We start from the raw sequence: 23,279 nt of genomic DNA on the forward strand, positions 1-23,279 counted from the left end.
TAGAGGGTTCCAGCAAGAGGAGCAATAGCAAAGTGGGCAGGGAATGATAACCAACTTCCAAACCTGTATCTAGTGCCACGATTATCCGAGCACCCGTTTGGATTCCAGGAAAGAACATCAAGTCAGAATTTAGATCAAGAGTGTGCAACTTTTTCCAACCACGGGCCACATGTCGGACCGACAGGGCCATGTGGAACTTAAGTGACCACAACATCATGTTAGTGAAATTGGTTGGCAAACCCTCGGTTGGCAAGGGATTCCTGTATTGCATTGCAATGTTGAATAATTAAATTGAATCGCAATCCAAAATCGTCAATTAATTTAATCTAAGGCAGGGGCGTGGGTTAAATCGTTACACACCTAGCAGCCAACATATCTTTCACAACTACACAGTAGAGCTGCACCCGTAACACACCACCGTGCAAGTGAGAGCACCTAAGCTCACCTGGACCTCTTCCTTCAAAGTTTCCAGTTGCTGCTGGCTCTCCGATGTGTCGACGCTCTGTTCGGCATGGGCGACCTGCAGCTGGGAGTTAAGGTGAGGAGCCTCGCTCTCCAGCACGGCGACGCGCTGCCTCAGCACGTCCGTCTGACGCTTCTCCACCGCGAGCTCGGACTGCAGGCGCTCCACCGTCTCGCCAAACGCCTTCTCGCTGCTGCCCATCGTCTCCTTGTTGAACTGAGACACAGGGGATATCACACAATCGTTTGTTTATTGTTGTCTTTTCCCAAAATTAGATTTGTAAACAGAAATCAGTGCATCACAGCACATGACAGAATGGCATCAGAAGATAACACTGCAAACTTCCAAGATGCCTGTTGCCTCTCACATGTTATACTATATGGGTGTTTATCACACTAAAAATAAAACACATTTTTCATCCTCAAGGCCTGAATGTCATATTACCACACGGACTTGACTGGGGATTTGTTTGTGTAGCCATTGGCAACTGAGCTAAAGCACTCGGACCAGGTTTAGTCATGGGTGTCAGAAACCTATAATTGAACCCACAACCTCAACAGCGTCAACTCGGTGTCCCAACATCGTATTAGCTCCCCGAATCCCCCGGCCACCTAAATTATGTTTTGTGAAAAGCACGAACCGACTGAAAAGCAAAATACGAGAAAGTGCAAGAGATTTCAGCAGCGCCACTCCACACTCGGCCTTACCTTCAAAGATGCCTCCACCTCCGTGAGCTTCTCCTTCAGCTGTTGGAGCTCGCTCGAGCCACTCGGTCCGGCTAACCCGCCTGCCGTGGCCGCCTCCAGCTGCGACTCGAGGGAGGCGACGCGAGCCAGCAGCTCCTGAGTCCGATTCCTCTCCTCCTTGAGCTCCATGTCAGATTCATCGATCAGCTTCATGAAGTACTCCGACTGCAACGTCATCAAATTCAGCTCCTGCAAAGAGAGAACGCACGCGCTGCTGAAGCTCGCTCTCGTGCGATATCATCTCCTACCATCTGGGTACGCGATGCCACACCCAAACTAGCAGAATAATGCCCGCTCGTAGGTCAGGTGTTGAGTCACATTGTGGCGCACAGGGACAGCTGCCACTGCGGGTGCAGTTTTGAACGTTTGATATGGGATTTAATATTAGCACTCTTGTGATGCCCTGGCACACATAACGAGCGTATTATCAAGAATAAATCATTATTATTATTAACAACACAAATAAGCAATTTCTCCACACATCCATCTCTCCATCATAGAAAAGTAGTTCTTACACAAAGCATCGGCAGCACAACCTTGTGGGAGTGGATACATATCAGCATCATTGTTTCAAGACGAGCAGACTTTGGACCGTTATGAAATCGCGTCTCATCGGCAGTAAGGCCTGCTTGAATCAATGCTGCTCAACTGCCAATGCTATGGGGTCCCAGTTTGATGTAAAATGATATAATAATAATAATCATTATCATTACCTCAACATGGTGGGCTGCTTCAGCAATGAAATTGTTGTTCTTTTCCTGGGCGAGCGCCAGCTGCTGCTCGAGCTCCACAACCTGTCGGCTCAGCACCTGCACCTCGTCCCGCAAGCCCTCGCTGCTGTGGTGCGCTGCACGGAGCTCCTCCACCAGTGCCGAATGGCGCTGCTCCTCGTCCAACGTGCGCCGCTGCTCCTGCGACAGAGAGCCCTGCAGCTGCTCCACCAGCGCCTCCCGCGAGGACAGGTCGGCAGACAGCTTCGCGCAGCGGCCGTTCAGGTCCGACATGCGTGCGCTTAGGTCCTGGATTATCGCCGCCCCCCCCCCCCCCACCGCCACACACACGCGCACAGCCAACAAGCGAGCGGTCAAACCTCGGAACCCATTAGAGGCTTCACTTATACCCCTCTGCCATTAGCACATCCGAGCTGAGCGAGCTTGTGGCTCTCACAGTACGGGTGGTTTTCCACCGGCTATTTTCCGTACCGAGCTGGAACCAAACTGTGATATGCTGGACTCAAGACATCTGAATTTAGCTCTGGGCCAAGCAGCGTCATTTGCCAGGACAAATGACGCATTCAGAGCGTGTAACGTCAGAGATACGGCTTGCCTTAAGCAGCAAAAAAAAACCTGGTATTTCCTGGTCCCTGGCACGGCTAGGTTATACAGGGGAAAACTGATATAAGATCTCAGAGGAAAAGCAGGATTAATCCTAGTTAACACATTTATAGAAGGTTGACTGGGAATATCACGTGTTGTAGGCATGAGCTGTAAGGTGGCCAATGGATGTTTTTTATACACATCTGCAGAGTTTTGAGCATTATGCTCTTAGGTGTGGCATTTCACTCAAGTCTTGGATGAGGGCATACCAAAAACGATCGAGAGTTAAACCGTATTATTGAAATCCCTGAAGGGTATGATTCAACTGCATCAGGTGACGGTGTTCCCAAGATAATACTGAATTGCATCACAATTCACCACGGGTCCCACCTGTTCAGACACCTGTGCCTCTGTCAGTTGTTTCTGCAGCCACACCACCTTGGTGGACTTCTCCTGAAGGGCCTTCTCCATGTCCTTGTGCTGCATCTCTGAGGCTTTCATCTTCTCCTGCAGCTCAAACAGCTCCCCTTGAATTTGCATGGCCTAAAAAAAAACACATGCACACACGATGATATGAACACGAGTCGAATGTCACTCAGAGCCACGGCTCTACTCTGGAGGCAATGCCTTTCATTCTAACAATGTGGAGGATCTGACCATCTCTCACATGCCAAACATTAAATGGTATTGGCCCAACATGCCAAGAATGCAGGACCCTTCTGAAATAGTTTTAGGACTCGAGACTTTCCTGGATAAATAAATGTCACTATTAATACGTCCTATAGAATGGCTATTGCCAAGAAGACGCTGCCTATAATATACGTTTTTCTGTATAAGGCCAGTGTGATAATGAATGTGAGTTTTTGTTCTTCTTACTTGTTCTTGTGCACAATGCAGCATGACCAAATCATATATTGCTCTTAAAAACCCTGCTTGGTAAAATAAACAATGACAGGTGATAGTGTCACCTTAAAACACTTTTATTGAAGGCAAAGGGAAACCACCTGATCTATTTTTCCCTAGCTATGGCCCTCCAATAGAGTGTGTTGATACAAAGTGTATGGGGTTCGAGGGGGGCAGGGCGAGGATATTGAGCCGTGGTCCTGCCCTTTGGCCGAAAACTTACGAGAGATTATTGACGACACCGATTATGCTGCACCACCATGGACTCTACCTGTCCAGATGATTGTGCTTCCATCAGCCGTTTCTGCATCCTCATAACTTCAGTGGACTTCTCCTGAAGGGCCTTCTCCATGTCCTTCTGCTGCATCTGTGAAGCCTTCAGCTTTGCCTGCAGCTCCAACAGCTCCGCTTGAATTTGGATGGCCTGAACACACACACACAAGCAATGCGAAGAGAAAATCCGTTCAAGAAAATGGGACGCCATGAGCCAAGACCTTTCTTCAGACAGTCCTGGCCTGGATGTCTGGCTGATTCTTAAATCATTATTTTGTGCACCTCGAAGAAAACCATGTTGGCAAGATTAAAAACAAAATGTGCACACACGAGACTAATGAAGGTAGCTCTACATTGATTCATATTGATTCTTAATGCACCGATTCTTACACTCAAATCATGTGTGCAAAAATCCACCAAGTTTGATTCATGTGTGTACAGGATTTGTGAGGAACACAATCACAGGCTGACATACAGCTGGCCCAACAGCAGAACACGCGTTTCTTTAGACCGATACACCTGGTGAAACGCTACAGGCCGCCGTGCCACCATAAAATAAAGTGCTGGTCTTACGCTGTCGACATTATCCTGGAGATCGCTTTGTATCTCATCCCTCTCCGCGATGACCCTCTCGAGGCTCAGCTGCACGGCCGCCTTCTCCTCGGCCAATATGCCCAGCTGCTCATTCAACACTGCCACCTCCCGCGAGAGCCGGCCGTGTTCCTCTCGCGCGCCCGCCTCCTGGCTGAGCAGCGCACTTTCCAGCAAGCCCTTCTCCGCCAGCAGGCTTTCCCTCTCTGCAACCAGCGTATCCACCCTGGCCGACAGTTCGTCCCTTTGCAGGGTGAAACAGCGCACCCTTTCTTTCATGTCCGAAAGCTGCTCTGTCACCGTGCTCAAGGCGCCGGTGGCATCCCGGTGCTCAACGCTGCTCGCCAGAGACGATTGGGAGAGCTCGGCTTTCCTGCAAGCCAATTCCTCGGCAAGGCAAAGCTCTTGCTGCCGAGCGAGCTCCTTCTCCGTGGCGACGTTCTCCTTCTCCAATGCCAGCTCATCATCTCGAGCCAATGCCCTTCGCTGTAGGTCGACCTTCTCCCGCACCGCCGTCTCCAGGTTTGCCGCCAGTTGGTCCCTCTCGGCCGTCGCGAGGCTGAGTTTCTCGTTCAGCTCGGATGTCTGCAGAGAGCGACGGTCATGAATTGAGATGAAGCCAGGTAATCAGCTACTTATCAATGCCAATCGTGAAAAGCCAACGAAAAATTAAAAGTAGACCTGGCAAAGCACCAGACGTACGAGTGTTAGGGTCAATGGGGGGCTGGTACTAGTGGCTAACTAAATAATTTTATAGGGCTACAACCACGTGACCAATTGATGGGAAGCTAGCAGTGGCTGTGGTACAATATACTCATACCCCGCCATGGGGGTGTGCAATGTTTTAGGTGGGCTTGTGTCACCTCTTGCATCAAGGTGGCACGTTCATGAGCAGTGATGTCGGCTTTGTCGGGGCGGGAGGCCTCCGTTTGCATTTGGTCCCTCTCCATCATCGATTGCAGGCGAGCCTTCACCTCCTGCAGCTGCTTCTCCAGCTCATAGCGCGTCTGAAGATCTAGTAGAGGGTAAAATATAAACATGAGAATGACGCCACATTATGGGATGGAGGGGAGAGTACCTCGGTAACACTGGGTCCCCCACGCCTGAACGATCAGTTGCACAACCAAATTCCTCTAAAAATTGCACAACTTTATCATCGCCTGCAACTGCTTTGTCCACATATGAATGAGGCGTGGGGTGGCGAGGAAATTAAAGAGGGAATTTAAGACTGTAACAACCAATCAGAGTTGCGCAAATGTGCATGTTGTGATCAAATACGTCGCTGTAAATTGATAAACGGATCGCTTGAAGGTAAGGTCCCCATCTCTCCTGTAAGCAACCCATTGTGCAACTGGTTGCCAACACACTCACATATCAACCGAGATGTGGGCTTTGGATTAAGCACCCGGACAAGTTTCCTCCCCCCACCACTGTAACTACTCGACTGAAGGTGGCAGACAAAAAAGAATCCCTTCTGGCGTTGCCGTATGTCACCTTTGGGCACTTTGCCGTCGAGGAGCTGCGAGAGGCGGGTGTGGTCGGCATAGATGCTGCGCAGCTCGCGCTGTAGGTCCATCTCCATGCTGCAGTAGCGCACTTTCTCCTGCTCGAGCGATGAGCGGCAGCCCTCCGCCTCCCTCGTCAGAGCCTGCAGTCTCACCTGGATGTCCGCCTGCGAGACAGTGAGACACAGAGACGATTGGGAGTCACGACGAAGATGATGTTTTAAGGAAACTCGGCGGTGATCTCTGTAGTCAGATGTAATATTCAGTGTACATTATTTTTTGTGTTTTTATTTGAGCGGTCTATTATTCAATTAAATATTCAACAAACAAACAAAAATAGCTTACTTGTAGCTATGTCCTGTATCTAGACTGCATCCCAGGCTGGTCTTTTACGTTCCATGCCACTGCCAATTGGTCCAATGTTATTCATAACATTTATCAATTTTCTTTGGGCCATGGAGCGTGCTGGAGATTAAGTTAAGGGTGGGCACTAAATGCTCACCTCTGCAATCATACTTCCTCCGCCCTCTACCCATAAACCTCACTCTCTTTTCTGCACTCGAGCGAGTTGCAGCTTAGACTAGAGCTATAAGTGTTAAGCGTTAACAGTTTTACATTGTATTGACACATCCAGAGCATCAAACAAGCAAGAAACGGCATGTCTATCTTTTCTTCGCCTTTTCAGTGTGTTTGGTAAATTGTGCGTCCAGCTCTGTACCATCTGCTCCTTGAGGCTGAGGTTTTCCGTGCGAAGTATGGCGGCCTGCTTGGTGCTGTCCTTTGTCACGGTTTCCGCGTCCTCCAGTGACTTCCGCAGCGTCTTCACGTGCTCCCTAAGCTCCTGCGCATCCGAACCCTGAAAGAGGAGAAGACGAAGAGAGAGAGAGAGAGAGCAAGGTTGACGCAATTTTAAGATCAAGCAAGCCAGCGCCATCACAATGGTGCACGCCCGGGGGGGGGGGGGGGGGGGGGCAAGGAGGTAGCGGGGAGGGGTGGGGCACAGCTGAAGTAGATGATGAAACAAAGATAATGACTTACCTTTGGCATGTCGTTCTCCCACCGCTGCTGCTTGGACATCGCTTCGGTCATTTGGAACATCTCTTCCTGCAGCCTACGCATCTCCTCCTCCTTGCAGCGCAGCTCCTGCAACGTCCTCTTCAGGTCAGCCTGTGCAAGAGGGAGGATACACTGTGGTGCCAAACTGCTGCGGTATGCCAGCGCTCTCCGATATTCCTTCGACTGGTGCTTCTTGAGCAGTAGATAAATTCTACAACTTCAGTGCAGTTAATTGCCTACGATAAGATTGTATCTCTTGGATTGCACTTAAATTCCAGTGTTTTGATAATTTTAGACCAACAAAAAACATAGGCTGATGACCCAGCAGGTCTCCCAATAAGATGGGAGTTCATGACTCATGCCAGTAATTGAGTAAAAAGAGGGAGGAGTTTGTATTAAATTCCCAAAAAAATATAAACAAGCAAATCCAATGATTAACGTAATTACTTGCAATTCGTCCTTTCAAGTGTCACGGCTAAAATGTCTGCAGTTCGATACAACCAACCCAGGGGTTGCACATTTTTTTTTGCTTCATTATTATTATTTTAACATGATGCTTGTTTACCCAGGAAAGCCTCACTGAGTCACAAGACTCTTTCAGGAGGGTCCTGCCAAGTTTTTGCAGTAGGAGGCAATGTTGCTATGTGCAATCCTAATTTGCACGTAATCTTTAGGTTTGGAGATGTTAAGCGAATATCAGTTTCAAGGCATCGTTTTTAGCTGTGGGAGAAAACTGGAAAAGCTAGAGGAAAACCCATGCAGAAAAGAGGAAGAACATACTAACTCCACATAAAAGGGTGCACGAGTCGGAAATCATTCACAGGGCCTTCATCTTCTTGCTGTGAGGCCCGAGTGTTACCATTGTGCCACCCTGGGTTTAAAGTATCATAACCCATGCAGCACAAGCTGGATGCATACATCACTGTGGTGTCGGCTCTTTTTCTGCAAAAGGTGCCCATACCTCCAACTCCTGGTTGTATTCCACCCCTTGCTGCACAAGTTTATTGAGCTGCTCAAATTCATGCATCAGCTGCGCCTGCAGAAAAATAATCCATTTTATGAAACGTTTACAAAACGGAGTCGCGTGTGAGAACCATACATTGATATCCGAAGAACCTACATATAGACTACGTGACAACGGAATCAAGTCGTGCCCACAATTTGAAGACCTGCCTATTTCATCCTTATAATTGTAATGAAATGGAAGTTTATTTGAACTGTGTGAACAATTCAGGAAAAACGATTGAAGGACGTAATTTTCGTCACTGCCATTGCGTTCACCGCAAATGCCTTACCTCATGCTCAGTCTTCTTTTCCAGATTTTCAAACTCTTGTAGTTCCTGCAGGTCCTGAAGCTCAACCTTCTTGGTTCTCAGGTCCTCTTGGAGCTTCTCGACCAAATTAACTCTAGCCTCAAGCTGCGCCTCCAGCTCTTTCTGCCACGCATCGTAGCGAACAAAAAAAAACACACGCGGAGTTCACAATGCGATACCAAAGAACGTCGCTCGTTTGTTAAGAGCCGAAGTCTCAGTGCTGAACATGAGCGCCGTGTGAGCCACTAACCAGGTGAGAACCCATCAAGACTTCGAAGTTTATTTTTTAAGTGACACCTTGGGTCGACAAGTGTCATAAAAAACAAATGTTACATCACGTGGGGCAGGGTTCTTTAACTGGCAGCTCACAGGCCAAAGGCTCTTTGGAATGGCTGTCTGAGCTTTGGCGCACCGAGATATACGGCTCAGGCAGACAAAGGGATACAGATTAGGACAAGCTTTAAAGATGCGAAAGCTCTTGACAAGAAATTAAGATTTGTGAGATCAAAGTGATAATAAAAATAAAAAAGAAGCAAGACGTACAGATGAATGGTGACATGTACAGGCATTCTTACATCACGATGTCACTTTACACAGTAATTGTGCACAACATGACATAATGAGGCCTACCGGCAAGTGCTCATTTTATTATATGGCCCTATGGAAATTATAGTTTAAGATCCCTGACACAAGGGTGATGGTGGTCTAACATCACAGAGCAAATATAAGCAATGCTTACCTTCTCCAGCAGCAGACTCTCGCACAGCTGGATGCTCTCCAGCAGCTGATTCTGTAAGTGCTCCTCCTGGTTCTGACCGGCAAAAAAACAAAGGCAGGTGTTCCCTTTTGTCAGATTGTTTGCAAAAACAATTACTATCCCCGATTAGCACGGTTGGCTACGTACAGTGCGAAAGACGTTGAAGATACATACGACAATGGGGGAAAATGGGCAGGACGATTTGTTTTAGCTGTTTTGTGAAGGTATGAACATGGCCATTGCTTAAATAGTTTTACACTAATAACCCACCTAAGTCGGCAAATGTTTCTCTTTCCCAAATTAATGAGGGAGTATAACACCACTCACACATAGTACCATAGTTTATTTCCGTCGTTGCTTTGGGCCCACACCGTGTCCTTATCAAACAGATTATGAAAATTGCCTAAATAAATATAACCTTTAAAATAAATTGCTGTCGTGCTATGTGTGACCTACAGTTAACAAGTGTCACCTCCAATTAATTTATTATGCGGCCTAACTATATGAAGTATGTTGTTATGCAATTGGTTCACATAAATGATGCAGCTCAAGGGGTCCCACTGCTGACACATCCCACGTAAGAATCATCATCGCAGCTCTAGAGTACTGCAAGGACCAGGACCCACCAAGTGCTTGTGACTGCTCCGTCTACGCTCGTTCTGCACCCGGACAAACTTCTCCTTCAGCTCCTCGAGCGAGCGCCGCAGCTCATCGCTTTCAGCGTTACGCTCCTCCATTAGGCTGAGCATTACAAAACAAAACAACACAACAAATGATGGGACACGTATAAACGGAGAAACATTCGCCATGTAACGATGCACCAATTAAATTAAATTCTAACGCTTACGATAAATAGGTTGAATCGCACGGGTAAAATTCAATTAGCTACGATTCGTAGATGTTCCCTTAAGCCCTGCAGCTCCCAGACATTCTACACAGAGCACCATGTCAACAAATTAATCTATTCTTGGATCGAATTGTGAATCGTGACAATTCATTGAATCACGAAAGCAAAAAATATTTACTTGATTATGTGGAAAATATAAGTCTAGGAAATGATGAGCGGGTTTAATGCGAGTAAATTTAAAGCCGATAAGCATGTGCAAATGTTAAAACCCTACAGCGCATTCGAATTTGATTGGTTGTTTGACAAACCATTATATACAAAATACATGTTAAAAAAACCTTAATTCAACAGTGCAGTTGAATTAAGGGCTTGTTTGACCATAATTTATCACACTGTTAAGTGTGGGTTGCTGTACATTGGTAGACCCATCATTGAATTAATTTTTTTTTCTACCTGCAGTTATCGATATTGCAAAAAAGTAAATTAACATCCCGAGTTGGCAGCTGAACCTAAACTGCCTCAAATGGACTCACGTGCTCACGACCGACGCATCGTGGGAGCCAACGTCTCCTTCGTCGCACACCAACAGCTGCTCGTCCTCGAGCAGTGGAATATTGCTGCCAAGTTCCACCATGTCCCCACTGGATCTCCCTATTCCGCTGTCGCGCATGGAGTCGCGCGAATATATACGTCCTGCCTCGGCTGGCAGCAGGCTCTTCCCCACGAATGGATCCTCTTCCTCCTCCCTGGCATCATCTGTGGTATCGCCGCAGCCCAGCAGTGCTTGCATGCGTGCCCTTTTGCCCTCCAGGGTGCTGAGTGCCGATCTCATCTGCTCGAGTTCCAGCGTAACGTGCGACTGCACTTCCAGCTGGGTATTAGCAGACTCCAGGCAGCTCTGCAAGCGCGCCGACTCCACCACTGCCATCTCCAACTTTGATCGGAGCGAAGATGTCTCTTCGGAGGCAAAGGACAACTGCTCATACTGAGATTTGGTAAAATCCAGCTGGGATTTCAGCTCTTCCCGTTCAGTCTGTAGCGCCTCCAGTGCAGCCTTTAGAGATACAATTTCATCAGAAGTGGTGGATAAGAGATCTTTCGGAGTTTGAAGGGAGTCAATGAGAGCTTGTAGCTCACGGTTACGGTCCTTCATTGCTGACATTTCCTTGTTATGAGAGTGCTCCTGTTGTAGAATTTCATTCTCATTTTGGATAACCTGAAGTAGAATTTTCAGATCAGCAAGTTCATCAGAAGCTGCCGAGAGCTGTTCACACTGTCGCCGAAGCAAATCGAACTGCAATTCTAACTGCTCCTTTTCATCTTGAAGCGCTTGTAGTTTAAGCTTTAGGGTTGCCAATTCATCTGTGGCAGAGGACCACTGATCTTGCTGTGTTTTAGCAGAATCTAATTGCACTTGAAGGTCAGCTTTTTCACCTTCAACTAGCTCTAGTCTTTCTTTCAGTGCAGAAATTTCTTCAGCAGTCTTTGCCAATTCATCACCGAGTTCCTGAGAATGTGTTGAAGAGTTTAGTTTTGTTTGGAGCAGTTCCTTTTCTTCCTCTAGCACCCGAAGCTTGGTCTTCAGACCAGCATTCTCAATTTGGATAACCTGAAGCTTAGTCTTCAGATCAGCAAGTTCATCAGAGGCTGCCGAGAGCTGCTCGCACTGCAGTCCAAGTGACTCAAACTGCAATTCTAACTGATTCTTCTCATCTTGCAGCGCTTGTAGTTTAAGCTTTAGGGTTGCCAATTCATCTGTGGCAGAGGACCACTGCTCTTGCTGTGTTTTAGCAGAATCTAATTGCACTTGCAGTTCACCTTTTTCACCTTCAACTAGCTCTAGTCTTTCTTTCAGTGCAGAAATTTCTGCAGCAGTCTTTGCCAATTTCTCACTGAGATCCTGAGAATGTGTTGAAGAGTTCAGATGTGTTTGGAGAAGTTCCTCTTTCGCCTCCACCAACATTTGAAGCTTGGTCTTCAGATCAGAATTCTCAATTTGGATAACTTGAAGTTTAGTCTTCAGATCAGCAAGTTCATCAGAGGTTGCCGAGAGCTGTTCACACTGCAGACGAAGCGAATCCGACCAAGATTCTAACTGATCCTTCTTATCTTGCAGTTCCTGAAAATTGTGCTTCAGGGTTGACATTTCATCAGCCCACTCAGCATGCTGTGCTTCAGCAGAATCTAACTGCAATTGCAATTCACTCCTTTCAAGTTCCACAAGCTGCAATTTTTCTGTTAATGCAGGAATTTTATCGGCAGTCTCTGAGGATTTATCACCAAATTCTTGAGAATGTGTTGAAGAGTTTAGTTGTGTTTGGAGCAGTTCCTTTTCCTCCTCTAGCACCCGAAGCCTGGTCTTCAGATCAGCATTCTCAATTTCGATAACCTGAAGTTTAGTCTTCAAATCAGCAAGTTCAGAGGCTGCCGAGAGCTGCTCGCACTGCAGTCCAAGTGAATCAAACTGCAATTCTAACTGCTCCTTCTCATCTTGAAGCGCTTGTAGTTTAAGCTTTAGGGTTGCCAATTCATCTGTGGCAGAGGACCACTGCTCTTGCTGTGTTTTAGCAGAATCTAATTGCACTTGCAGTTCACCTTTTTCACCTTCAACTAGCTCTAGTCTTTCTTTCAGTGCAGAAATTTCTGCAGCAGTCTTTGCCAATTCATCACCGAGTTCCTGAGAATGTGTTGAAGAGTTCAGCTGTGTTTGGAGAAGTTCCTCTTTCGCCTCCACCAACATTTGAAGCCTGGTCTTCAGATCAGAATTCTCAATTTGGATAACCTGAAGTTTAGTCTTCAGATCAGCAAGTTCATCAGAGGTTGCCGAGAGCTGTTCACACTGCAGACGAAGAGAATCCGACCAAGATTCTAACTGATCCTTCTTATCTTGCAGTTCCTGAAAATTGTGCTTCAGGGTTGACATTTCATCAGCCCACTCAGCATGCTGTGCTTTAGCAGAATCTAACTGCAATTGCAATTCACTCCTTTCAAGTTCCACAAGCTGCAATTTTTCTGTTAATGCAGGAATTTTATCGGCAGTCTCTGAGGATTTATCACCAAGTTCTTGAGAATGTGTTGAAGAGTTTAGTTGTGTTTGGAGCAGTTCCTTTTCCTCCTCTAGCACCCGAAGCCTGGTCTTCAGATCAGCATTCTCAATTTCGATAACCTGAAGTTTAGTCTTCAGATCAGCAAGTTCAGAGACTGCCGAGAGCTGCTCGCACTGCAGTCCAAGTGAATCAAACTGCAATTGTAACTGCTCCTTCTCATCTTGAAGCGCTTGTAGTTTAAGCTTTAGGGTTGCCAATTCATCTGTGGCAGAGGACCACTGCTCTTGCTGTGTTTTAGCAGAATCTAATTGCACTTGCAGTTCACCTTTTTCACCTTCAACTAGCTCTAGTCTTTCTTTCAGTGCAGAAATTTCTTCAGCAGTCTTTGCCAATTCATCACCAAGTTCCTGAGAATGTGTTGAAGAGTTTAGTTTTGTTTGGAGCAGTTCCTTTTCTTCCTCTAGCACCCGAAGCTTGGTCTTCAGATCAGCATTCTCAATTTGGATAACCTGAAGTTTAGTCTTCAGATCAGCAAGTTCAGAGGCTGCCGAGAGCTGCTCGCACTGCAGTCCAAGTGAATCAAACTGCAATTGTAACTGCTCCTTCTCATCTTGAAGCGCTTGTAGTTTAAGCTTTAGGGTTGCCAATTCATCTGTGGCAGAGGACCACTGCTCTTGCTGTGTTTTAGCAGAATCTAATTGCACTTGCAGTTCACCTTTTTCACCTTCAACTAGCTCTAGTCTTTCTTTCAGTGCAGAAATTTCTGCAGCAGTCTTTGCCAATTCATCACTGAGTTCCTGAGAATGTGTTGAAGAGTTCAGCTGTGTCTGGAGAAGTTCCTCTTTCGCCTCCACCAACATTTGAAGCCTGGTCTTCAGATCAGAATTCTCAATTTGGATAACCTGAAGTTTAGTCTTCAGATCAGCAAGTTCATCAGAGGTTGCCGAGAGCTGTTCACACTGCAGACGAAGCGAATCCGACCAAGATTCTAACTGATCCTTCTTATCTTGCAGTTCCTGAAAATTGTGCTTCAGGGTTGACATTTCATCAGCCCACTCAGCATGCTGTGCTTTAGCAGAATTTAACTGCAATTGCAATTCACGCCTTTCAAGTTCCATAAGCTCTAATGTTTCTGTCAATGCAGAAATTTTATCAGCATTCTCTGATGATTTATCATTAAGTGCTTGAGAATGTGTTGAGTTCAGTTGTGTTTGAAGCAGTTCCTTTTCCTCCTCTAGTACCCCAAGTCTGGTCTTCAGATCACGAAGTTCATCAGGGGCTGAAGAAAGCTGCTCACACTGCAATTGAAGAGAATATAATTGGCATTGCATCTGTTCCCTTTCACCTTGTAGCTCTTGAAGTTGAACCTTAAGGAAAACTTCATCCGAGGAAGCTGACAGCTGAGCACGTTTCACTCCATCAGAATTGCCACATGACTGCACCATTACATTTTCTTCTACAATCTTGTGAAGCCTGCTCTTGAGATCGGAAACTTCATTAGATCTACCAGACAGTTGCTGACACTGCACATCACAGGACTCAAACTGCAACCGCAACGCTTCATTTTGATCCTGCAGCTCTTGGAGTTTGACCTTCAGAGATATCATCTCTGTTTCAGCAGACAGCTCCTCACCCCTTTTTCCGTCAGAGTCAAGCAGTATCTGCAGCGCTCTCTTTTCATGTTCGAGCACATTAATCTTTTCCTCCAGCATGGAAGCCTCCTGAGCACCCTTCAGATAACGGTCACCTTGTTCTTTAGCAAGGGAGTCAATTTGCAACTGTAGAGACTCCTTTTCATCTTGTGTCATTGCAAACCGAACCTTCAGATCAGCGAGCTCATCCGAAATACTAGACAGCCGCTCGCAGCGCAGCACAGCATCCTCAAATTGGGACTGCAAAGCCTCCTTCTCTTCCTGAAGCAGCTGTAGTTCGCTATTGAGGGCAGTGATGTTCGAAGCAGTGGAGAGTTCATCACTCTGAGTTTGTAAAGAATCCACTCGCACTTGCAGCTCTTGTTTTTCAATTTGGATTGATGAAAGTTTTTCGTTCAGCATCAAAATGGTCTCCATTGCCGTTGAAAGTTTGTCATCAAGCACACCTGCAGAATTGACATGGTCGCGTAATTGGGCATTCTCATGGTCCACTTCCTGAAGTTTGGCTTGGACAGAGACAAGGGTAATGGACATCTCCTCATTCTGCAATCTGGCGGATTCTAACTCGGACTCCACCACTCGCATTCTTCCAGCATTGTCATCGGCAGCATTTGAGAGTGCTTCGCATTCTGCCTGGACATGCTCTATTTGTGCTTGCAAGTTCGCCTTCTCCTCCTCCAGTGTCCTCAGTTTGGCTTCCAGATTGACATCTGCTTCATTGGATACCTCCACATGATCGCTCTCAGCAGCATGGGCCAGCAGAGCTTCCAGTTTTTTGCGCACACACTCATTTTCCTCCTCCATCGTATTCATCCTTTCATTCTCACTGCTACTCAATTTATACTGATTCACAGACTCCTCATTCAGCGCATCCAAGATCATCTGCAGGTTCTCAATCTCTTTTTCCGCAGATTTGAGCTGCTTCTTAATCGTTGTGGCCTCATCTGAGATGGACCCGAGCTCTCTCGTCTTTGTGTCTAGTGCGGCCTCCAGTCGACATTTCTCCTCCTCCAGTATGGGCACCCTGGCTAGCAGCTCAGCCACGCTGTCACTCATTTCCTCCTCTGGCTTCTCAGGAGCAGGCAGCAGCAGTGCAAGCAAAGACTTGTTTTCCTCCTCCAAACTGGCAAGCTTTCCACGCAGGCTCTCCAGTTCCACTTCGGCCAAATTCTCCGGTATGATGCTGCAAGTGTCGGCCGCCTGCTGTGGGTTGAGGAGCCTGTAATCGCACTCATCGAACGACAGCTCCATTTTAGCAATCAATTTCGATGACCTGCGTGTCGACCGGCGCTCTTCAGCCCTTTTCCGAGAACCTTGGCTGACCGGCTCTTGGGCAGGCCTGGACATTAAAGTTGTCCCTTGGATATCCATTTTTAGTTCATAATTTTCTTCGGTTAATTTTTCAACGCTGTCCTTGAGGAGTGACACTTGTTGCTGAGCTTCTTCAACAGAGTGTTGGAGTGTAATATTCGTTTCAGAGTAACCCTTGCTTTCCTCCACAAGGCGACTGTTATCGTCATCAAACTCTCTCACTTGCTGCTGAAGAGCAGCAATTTCAGTCACCAATGTTTTATTATTGCATATTTCTCTCTCGTATTCAAGTGACATCTTCACAACCTTATCCTGAAGGTCTTGGTTCTCACTTTCCAGTTTCGTCTGCAAAGATCTATTCTCCTCCAAAACACCAGCAAGGGTGTCCAACTCACTAGATTTTTCCCTTAGTTTGCTCTGCAGCATTTCGCACTGCGTCTCCAAAGAACTCAGCTGAGCCACTGCGTCAGAGGCTTCCATTTCAGGATGGGAGTCACCAGCTTGCTCTTTTGATTTACGTGCAATCTGCAGCTCCTCTCCCAGCTGTTCCATTCCCTTCCTGAGGGAAGCCAATTGCAATTCCAGTTGTATTCTCTCATCCATTGAAGACGACGCCCACTGGTCAAGCTCTTCACTCTTTTGCTCGAGCAGGCCTTTCAGATGCTCCAATTCAGCTTTGGCTGCATCACTGCTCAACTGCAAAGTGGATATTTCCTCAGCAGAGGCCTTCGCAGACTGCTCCACTTTCTGTAGGTTCAGCTCTTTCAATGCCAATTCAGTAGCAAGGTCCTGGTTGATTATTTGCATTTCCGTCACTTGGTCGTTGAGGCCAGTCAGCCTTTCTTCCAGTAGCTGCACAGCAGTGGGTCCGTCTTCATCATGCTGGGCGATCCCATCCTCATTCTCTCGTAGCTTCATCCGCAGGGAAGAGAGTTCCTCATCGAGAGATTTCAAAGAGGTGTTTGCTTCAACAAGGTCTCTATTCTTAGCATGAAGCTCGTCGTTAAGTTCCGAGTTCTGCTCCTCCATTGCCGACAGCCTGAACTGACAGTCAAGCAACCGAGATGATGCTTCTGCACATTCTGCCTGCGCCTTCTCCACCTCTTTGCCCATCGTCTCCCATTCCAGTTTCAAGCAGGTGTTCTCCTCTGCTAGAAGAGCATTAGCAGGGCTATCATTTGGAGCCTCACATGAAGAGTCCAGCACTTCTTTACCTTCAGGTGAACGATTTTCCACTAGCTCTCGGAGCTTGGCATTTTCAGTTTTCAGATGCGACAGGCCACTCTGCAGATTTGAAATCTCCTCCAGGTACTGCGCGATGTTTTCCGCCTCCATTGCAGCATCCCTAAGTCTGCTGTTCTCCTTTTCGCATGCAGCAACTCTCCCCTTCAAGGCTGAAATCTGCTCCTCGTAATCCTGCACATTCAGCTGTAAAGCAAGGGGGGCAGCATTTGGATCGTTCTCGTCTTTTGTTGAATTAAAGTGTTGCCCGCTTGCGCCATTTGAAGCGACCAAGTGGTCTGACGGAGCTCCAGCCGTTTCCAGCGGAGAGTCATGCGCGCCGGTTTCTACGCGCTGCCTCTCTGCCTCCATTTCCTTCAGCTTCGCCTCGAGGGTGGCAAGTTCCTGGCGTAGCTCGTCCCTGTCATCAAGGATGGCCATGAATTGTCCGTTCTTTTCCGCCTCCTTCAGGCGAGCATCCTGCAGCTCCTCCTCCAGCTCACTGACCTGGACCGGGGACCACACAGCAGTAGGGTCGACAGAAAGCACCATCTGGTCATACATGCGACTCCACGTGATACTTGTTATTCCCTGTTTTTCAACGAGTTTTTTTTTTCATAACAATATTTCAACAATGCTGTCAGCATCATATGAAACAAATTCCATTTGAAACTCTGTAGGTGGCTGCTCATCACCCACTGGCCTAGAAAGATGACACCACTAATCCTGAAAGGACTTCATTAGACCTATTAATCCACACAAGAGGAATGCCCTATAATTCACGACAAATATTGAAAAAAGTAATATTTTAGGTCTCGGAGCTGGATAAGTAACATTTTGCAAAAAACTATATTTTTCAATAAATTCTACTTTTAAACTAAGACCTAAGATTAAATAATTCCAAAAGCAGTAAACAGTCTAAGGTCTTACATATTTTTAAAATTATATTGTCACGGGTACTTACCAACTAAAATGTTGCATATTTTTTTCGTCTAATTGTTGGGCATTCTTTTACATTTTATTTAAAGTAAAGCACCCCCGAGATGCTTTTATTATTGTGAAGTGCACAATATAAACGAGAGATCGAAATAAACTATTTCCAAGGTGCAAACCAAAACGACGCGGGAATAATGAACGGGCGACGCTCACCTTGGCTTGCAGTTTGCTAAACAAGGGGCTGTCTTCCGAGGAGATGCTCCGCAGCCACTCCGACTCCTCCTCCTCGGGATCATCCCCCACCATTACCATCGCCGAGGACCCGCGTTCGCGGCGCACAGACACGAAGCCTAAAGACTTGTTGACGTCTAGGAGCGATAAATCCGACGTGTCTTCTCCCTGTGTCACGTCTGTGGCTGCTGCGTACAACGTAAGGCGGGTGTCACTTCGCACCAGGCATGCAATGATGCGCACAGTAAAAGAAAACCTTGCACTCATGATGCAATGTATTCAATCGTGAGGGAGAATAAATCAATTTACGCTTTGTGCAACTGATAAACATTTTATGTGAGAGTTAGGATAACAGAAAGATGTTAAAACTGAGAGATTGAAAATTAGAAAGCAAAAAATGTTGACAAAAAGCGATTAATTAATTAAAAACATGATGGGTGCAGCTGGGGATGTGACTTACAGGCCAAGTCCAGATCGCCTGTCATGTTGCTGTTGCCCCGGAACTTTTTCGCTTGAGATCTCAGAAGACCGGGACACCATGTCTCCCTGCGCTTTGGTCTTGCCTGCACAACAATGACAAAGATCCCCCATGTAGCCTTTAACAGACTGTTGGGGCAAGTATTGTTAGCGAGCACATATTGGACCTGGCACACGAGGGGGAGGGTGGCCAACACTACAGACAACTAAAAATCAGCACTCTCCAATGCTGATATTTACACACCACCCAGGTACTAATTTAAGGATGAGTCTACCAAGCAGAGGCCCATTACCGGTTCAAATATTTGCCACTTATTGGTCTTGAGCGGGAATTCAACTCAATTGCTGGATTTGTGGCGCAGTATGCAACACCACTACACTACCGCTCTCCACATATACACGGGAAAGACCAGAAACATCACTGTGACAATTTCTTTAGGGTGCTATATGTATTCAAATTATTATCTACATTACATTAGGAAGGCATTACAGCACCCCTGGATACCACAGCCCCATTTTCCACACCCTGCAGCCAGCAAACGTGGAGCTTTGGCGGCGCGGACGTTCAATTCTCGTGGAAACTCACAGCCGCGGAGTCGTCGGCGGCGCCCGCAGCAGTAACACTGTAGTTGATGATCATGTGCTTGAGGCTGCGGATTCGCTCCTCGCTCTCTCTCTGCTGCTGATCGCGCTCTGCAAGCTGCTGCGCCTGAGCCTGGTGCATCTGCGTTTTCTGCGGGAAAGTAACATGTTACCAAAACAACGGCGATTAACGTCGATGTACATGTAAAGCTCAAGTGTCATATTCTGCTGGGTGATTGCCTCCCCTACGCCGTACAGGTCATTTCACCACACTTCACCATGCTGGTCAATGTGGGTTGATGAAGCTAGGAATAAAAGTTAAGTAAAGAATGTTGCTGCATTGCCCGATGCTGACCACCAGGTAACCATTGTCCTGGAGTTGCCTGTGACAACTTCTTTGTGGATATTGGCGGTCCATACCACACCAAAACAGTAATTTTAAAATCGGCTCCCGTAATGAAAATATTGCCAATTAACCTCTTAAATCCTATTTAACGAACCCCAAGAACAAGCATAGCCAGTATGCATTACTAGCTTCTTTGCCCGTCCTAGGATGGAAGCTGTCATATTTACGAAAAAATTGAGCAGAGCATTATTGTATCTTGTGTAGATTTAATGGCAGTGAATCTTGCACAAAGGTATGTCATCAAACACCTCGCTTAATGTCACTGTAGCACTGTATATAACTGATCTTGAATTTGTTCAAATTCACTGCTCTGATACTTTATTCGCTGGGGTTGAAATAAATTAGAAATCGATACAATATCTGGAAAATCACCGAGAAATGTCTATATTACCATAATGTAGAAGCATAAATTAGACTTACCTTTTGTCTCAAGTGATGAATAAATAAATAAATACACCAAATCCACTTTGTTGCTGCGTCGAATCATTTATTAGATTCACCTTCAATAAATAAACGTCAAACTTAAAGTGAATTTGTGAAAAAAAAAGTATTTCCGCTCGACCTTCTGCGCGAGTGTAAAAATCCGCTCATGAATATTCATGTCACGGGCGGGACACAAACAGACATTCTTGGCTCATTATAGTTGTACTGCCCCTTGTGCCAGCTGGGCTGTTGACAGCTCAAGTAGTGCTTAAATGTTGTATTCCACTCTACCTTTTATTTCCCTACCATAATCGTCAATTTATAAATCGCATCACTTGCCATACCATGATCAGAAGGCTTGCAAGTCAGGCCGGCTATTATTCCTCTTGGAACGGGCATAAACATGCGTACCACTTTGTGAAGAATTCAACAGTGATTTTAGTCAGAGAAGTGTAGCTCCCCGGCATAAGAAAGTGGAATGTTCACCTATCGCTCAGATTTAAATGAAGGAGACATGTCCTACAATGAAATTACATTTTAATCAGTACCTATTAACTACTACAGCATGCCAATTAGCAAGTGCCACTGACAAAGAAAACGAAACAAGCTGAAAAGTGTGAAAAGAAACATAGAAAGATGCATGCTTGGAATGACACTGAGATTAGAGAAAAGACATGCCAATCAGATGCATCATTTTGACAGTTAAGTTGATTTCGGCAAGACAAATCCCTAAAACGAATGACGAAGTGGCAGCCAAAGATAGAACACTCTCGAGAGTACAATCACTGCAGATGAGACAAAGCAATGAGATGTGCTCGTCCAAAGAAGTATGATGTACAATCAACATAACAAGACTGACCCAATAGTGAGAGCTTGGAGAGGCCTTCATCCCGAAAGTGGACAGGTCATGGCTGATAAAAGGAAACATTAAAATTCTCCTTGATGGTGTCACGATGCTAACAACACCACGCGCTCACCTGCATCAGTTCCTTCTTCAGATTCATGATCTCCCTCCTGCAGCATTTCAGCATGGCCTCATCATCAATCACCTCGTTCACATGAGCGGAATTCTTCATGTTCTTCGCCGTGCTGGCAAACTGTCACAATCACAAGTGCATTCTCCGTTAAGTTCACGCAAAAAGTAAGGGAGAACATCGACAGTGGAGATGTACGAGCAAAGATCAGATCAAATGCCTTAACATTTCCCAGCTTTACGAGGATTATACAGTGCAACTATCACGGTCCTAAACTGTCCTGCACTATACAAACGAGGTTTTGTAAATTTTGATTTAAAGCTTTCGTGACTGCAGTAATTCATATTCTTAGTTTTTTCGGTAAAGTCACGTGACTTTACCGAAAAAACTAAGAATATGAGGTTTTGTAACTTTGTAAAAAAAAAAAGGTGTTACTGTAATCCATCCTGTCGGCCACCAATTACAACATTCAGAAAATCAGCAATAATACCAGAGCTGGAGAAAAGGGATTGACCACTCCTTCGATGGCAGCAGTATCCAAGAGCGTAACTGTGAGGGTCAAAAAAGATGCTCTGCACCTGCTCTGAAACGCCCAGGTTATTGAATCGTATCCTTTCAATGTGCAGGCAGTAAACTGAAAACGCCTGACATCTGGACAAGGCATTCCACCCAACACATGGTGTCCCTAAACATCCGAAATAAATATAGGAGGCGATATGTGCGGCTTCACACCACGCCAATTTAATATTGGAAAAGGTTAAAAATAAAAACCTTTCCGCAACTCACTCCAAGCCGCATCAAGAAGAGTGTGGCTTATGGATAGGGGACGGGGAAGTGTGATAGTTGGAGTAGGCACATTGTGCTTGATCTGTAGCGCATTCCGCAGCCCAGACCAAACTGATGAATGTTATAACTATGGACCGGTGGCCGGCAGTATACGATGAAGAGAAATCTCCCACTATAGCCGGTCCAGCTCTCTGGCCTGTCTCATGTAAATATTATTTTGTTTAACCAGGTGAGAACTCAAGAGACAAGGATAGTTTCATTTGCAAGAGTCCAATAATTAAGTAGTCAGTAAGGGTCATTACCCAAAACGTCAGCCTACAAAACATTTTTTCCCGTTATAATATAAGGTTATAATGACAAACACGGTATGTTTTTATTTATAGATTGCAGTTGCCCACAACATTACAGGAACCATAACAAATGTTTATTTTATTTACCAAGTGTCTACCATCTCTTCATCTGTGGGGAACAGTTTTCGAACCCACCAAAGCATTATCAGCATCAAGGCAAAGCATAAGAACAAATTTATTCCCGGGTCACCCAACCTTGCCTTGAAAGCTATCATAGCCAAGCTGGCTTAAAATAAATGCAATTATCACATTTTTCAGTTGCCACTTTTGTGCCTTAATCATTTGGGGTGTAATAACACATGCGATTGATTCATATCGATTATTCAGTTCGTAATACGTGCATTGAATCACGTTTGTAAAAATCAACATACATTTATTTGTATGTTGTATTTAAAGGGGAGCAGTAGTGTACCTGAAGGCGCACTGCGTCAAACCCAGCAACCCGAGTTTGATTCCCGCTTACTAACAATAACAGCAGTGAATATCTGTACTGGTCATGGGGCTCCCCTAGATTGACTCAGTCTTAAATTAGTAGCTGGTACAGCAATTAAATTTCAGTACTGGGGAGACAAAGGTGACTGGGCATAGTGCTAGCCACCCGCTCCCTCATGTGCTGTGCGAGCCTTAATAGGTGCTTATTAAAAGCACTCACCCAAAATGTATTTTGTTAATGGGTTCACATGACCACTGCAACTGTTAAAGGCTGCTACATGCACCATTGTAAATATATTCTGGAATAAAATTGTGACCCTAGATCTCAAAATATTTAATCAAGAGGTAAATAATGAAGACATACAACTGCCCTCAGATCTAGTATTTACAATTGTTCTAATGCTCTGTCGCTGATGAGCAACCACGCCTTTTGACAGGCCACGCTGACAGAACTAGTCAGGCAGCTCTCATAAGAACTTCACATCAGGAGGTGCAAATTATGAAAAAGTAATAGATGCCTTTGGAATATTTTTTCCTTTAAACCAGTGGATCTCAATCTTGTGGTTTGGTGGCTACTCACAGCTCTAAAAACACCACTAAGGCTTCTTAGGCCATAATGCACAGATGAATCACATGTCCACACCCCTCTGGTCAAGGTGGTGTTATAACAAGGCACTGGTT

The 23,279-nt window shown here is 45.8% G+C and overlaps 1 protein-coding gene across 3 annotated transcripts in view; it reads right to left on the reverse strand.

The window, feature by feature from the left end:
• Positions 1-23,279, reverse strand: part of CENPE (centromere protein E) — a 38,576-nt gene that overhangs the window by 8,613 nt on the left and 6,684 nt on the right. Inside the window, exons 12-30 of one of the 3 annotated variants that reach the window (XM_032964012.2) lie at positions 21,034-21,153; positions 19,232-19,378; positions 18,629-18,731; positions 18,151-18,353; positions 10,304-17,508; positions 9,550-9,664; positions 8,906-8,977; positions 8,149-8,289; positions 7,815-7,889; positions 6,836-6,964; positions 6,516-6,653; positions 5,787-5,964; positions 5,156-5,307; positions 4,275-4,877; positions 3,700-3,852; positions 2,916-3,068; positions 1,923-2,228; positions 1,171-1,398; positions 446-679 (exon numbers count right to left, since the gene is read on the reverse strand). In XM_032964012.2, the coding sequence (XP_032819903.1) occupies positions 446-679; positions 1,171-1,398; positions 1,923-2,228; positions 2,916-3,068; positions 3,700-3,852; positions 4,275-4,877; positions 5,156-5,307; positions 5,787-5,964; positions 6,516-6,653; positions 6,836-6,964; positions 7,815-7,889; positions 8,149-8,289; positions 8,906-8,977; positions 9,550-9,664; positions 10,304-17,508; positions 18,151-18,353; positions 18,629-18,731; positions 19,232-19,378; positions 21,034-21,153 (10,455 nt within the window). Of the gene's footprint in view, positions 1-445; positions 680-1,170; positions 1,399-1,922; positions 2,229-2,915; positions 3,069-3,699; positions 3,853-4,274; positions 4,878-5,155; positions 5,308-5,786; positions 5,965-6,515; positions 6,654-6,835; positions 6,965-7,814; positions 7,890-8,148; positions 8,290-8,905; positions 8,978-9,549; positions 9,665-10,303; positions 17,509-18,150; positions 18,357-18,628; positions 18,732-19,231; positions 19,379-21,033; positions 21,154-23,279 lie in introns of all 3 variants that reach the window. The other 2 variants (XM_032964013.2, XM_032964011.2) reach the window with 2 other exon arrangements.

The sequence above is a fragment of the Petromyzon marinus genome, chromosome 31, assembly GCF_048934315.1.
Source record: "Petromyzon marinus isolate PM22_M1 ecotype Great Lakes invasive population chromosome 31, UKy_Petmar_22M1.pri1.0, whole genome shotgun sequence".
Taxonomy (NCBI): Eukaryota; Metazoa; Chordata; class Hyperoartia; order Petromyzontiformes; family Petromyzontidae; genus Petromyzon; species Petromyzon marinus.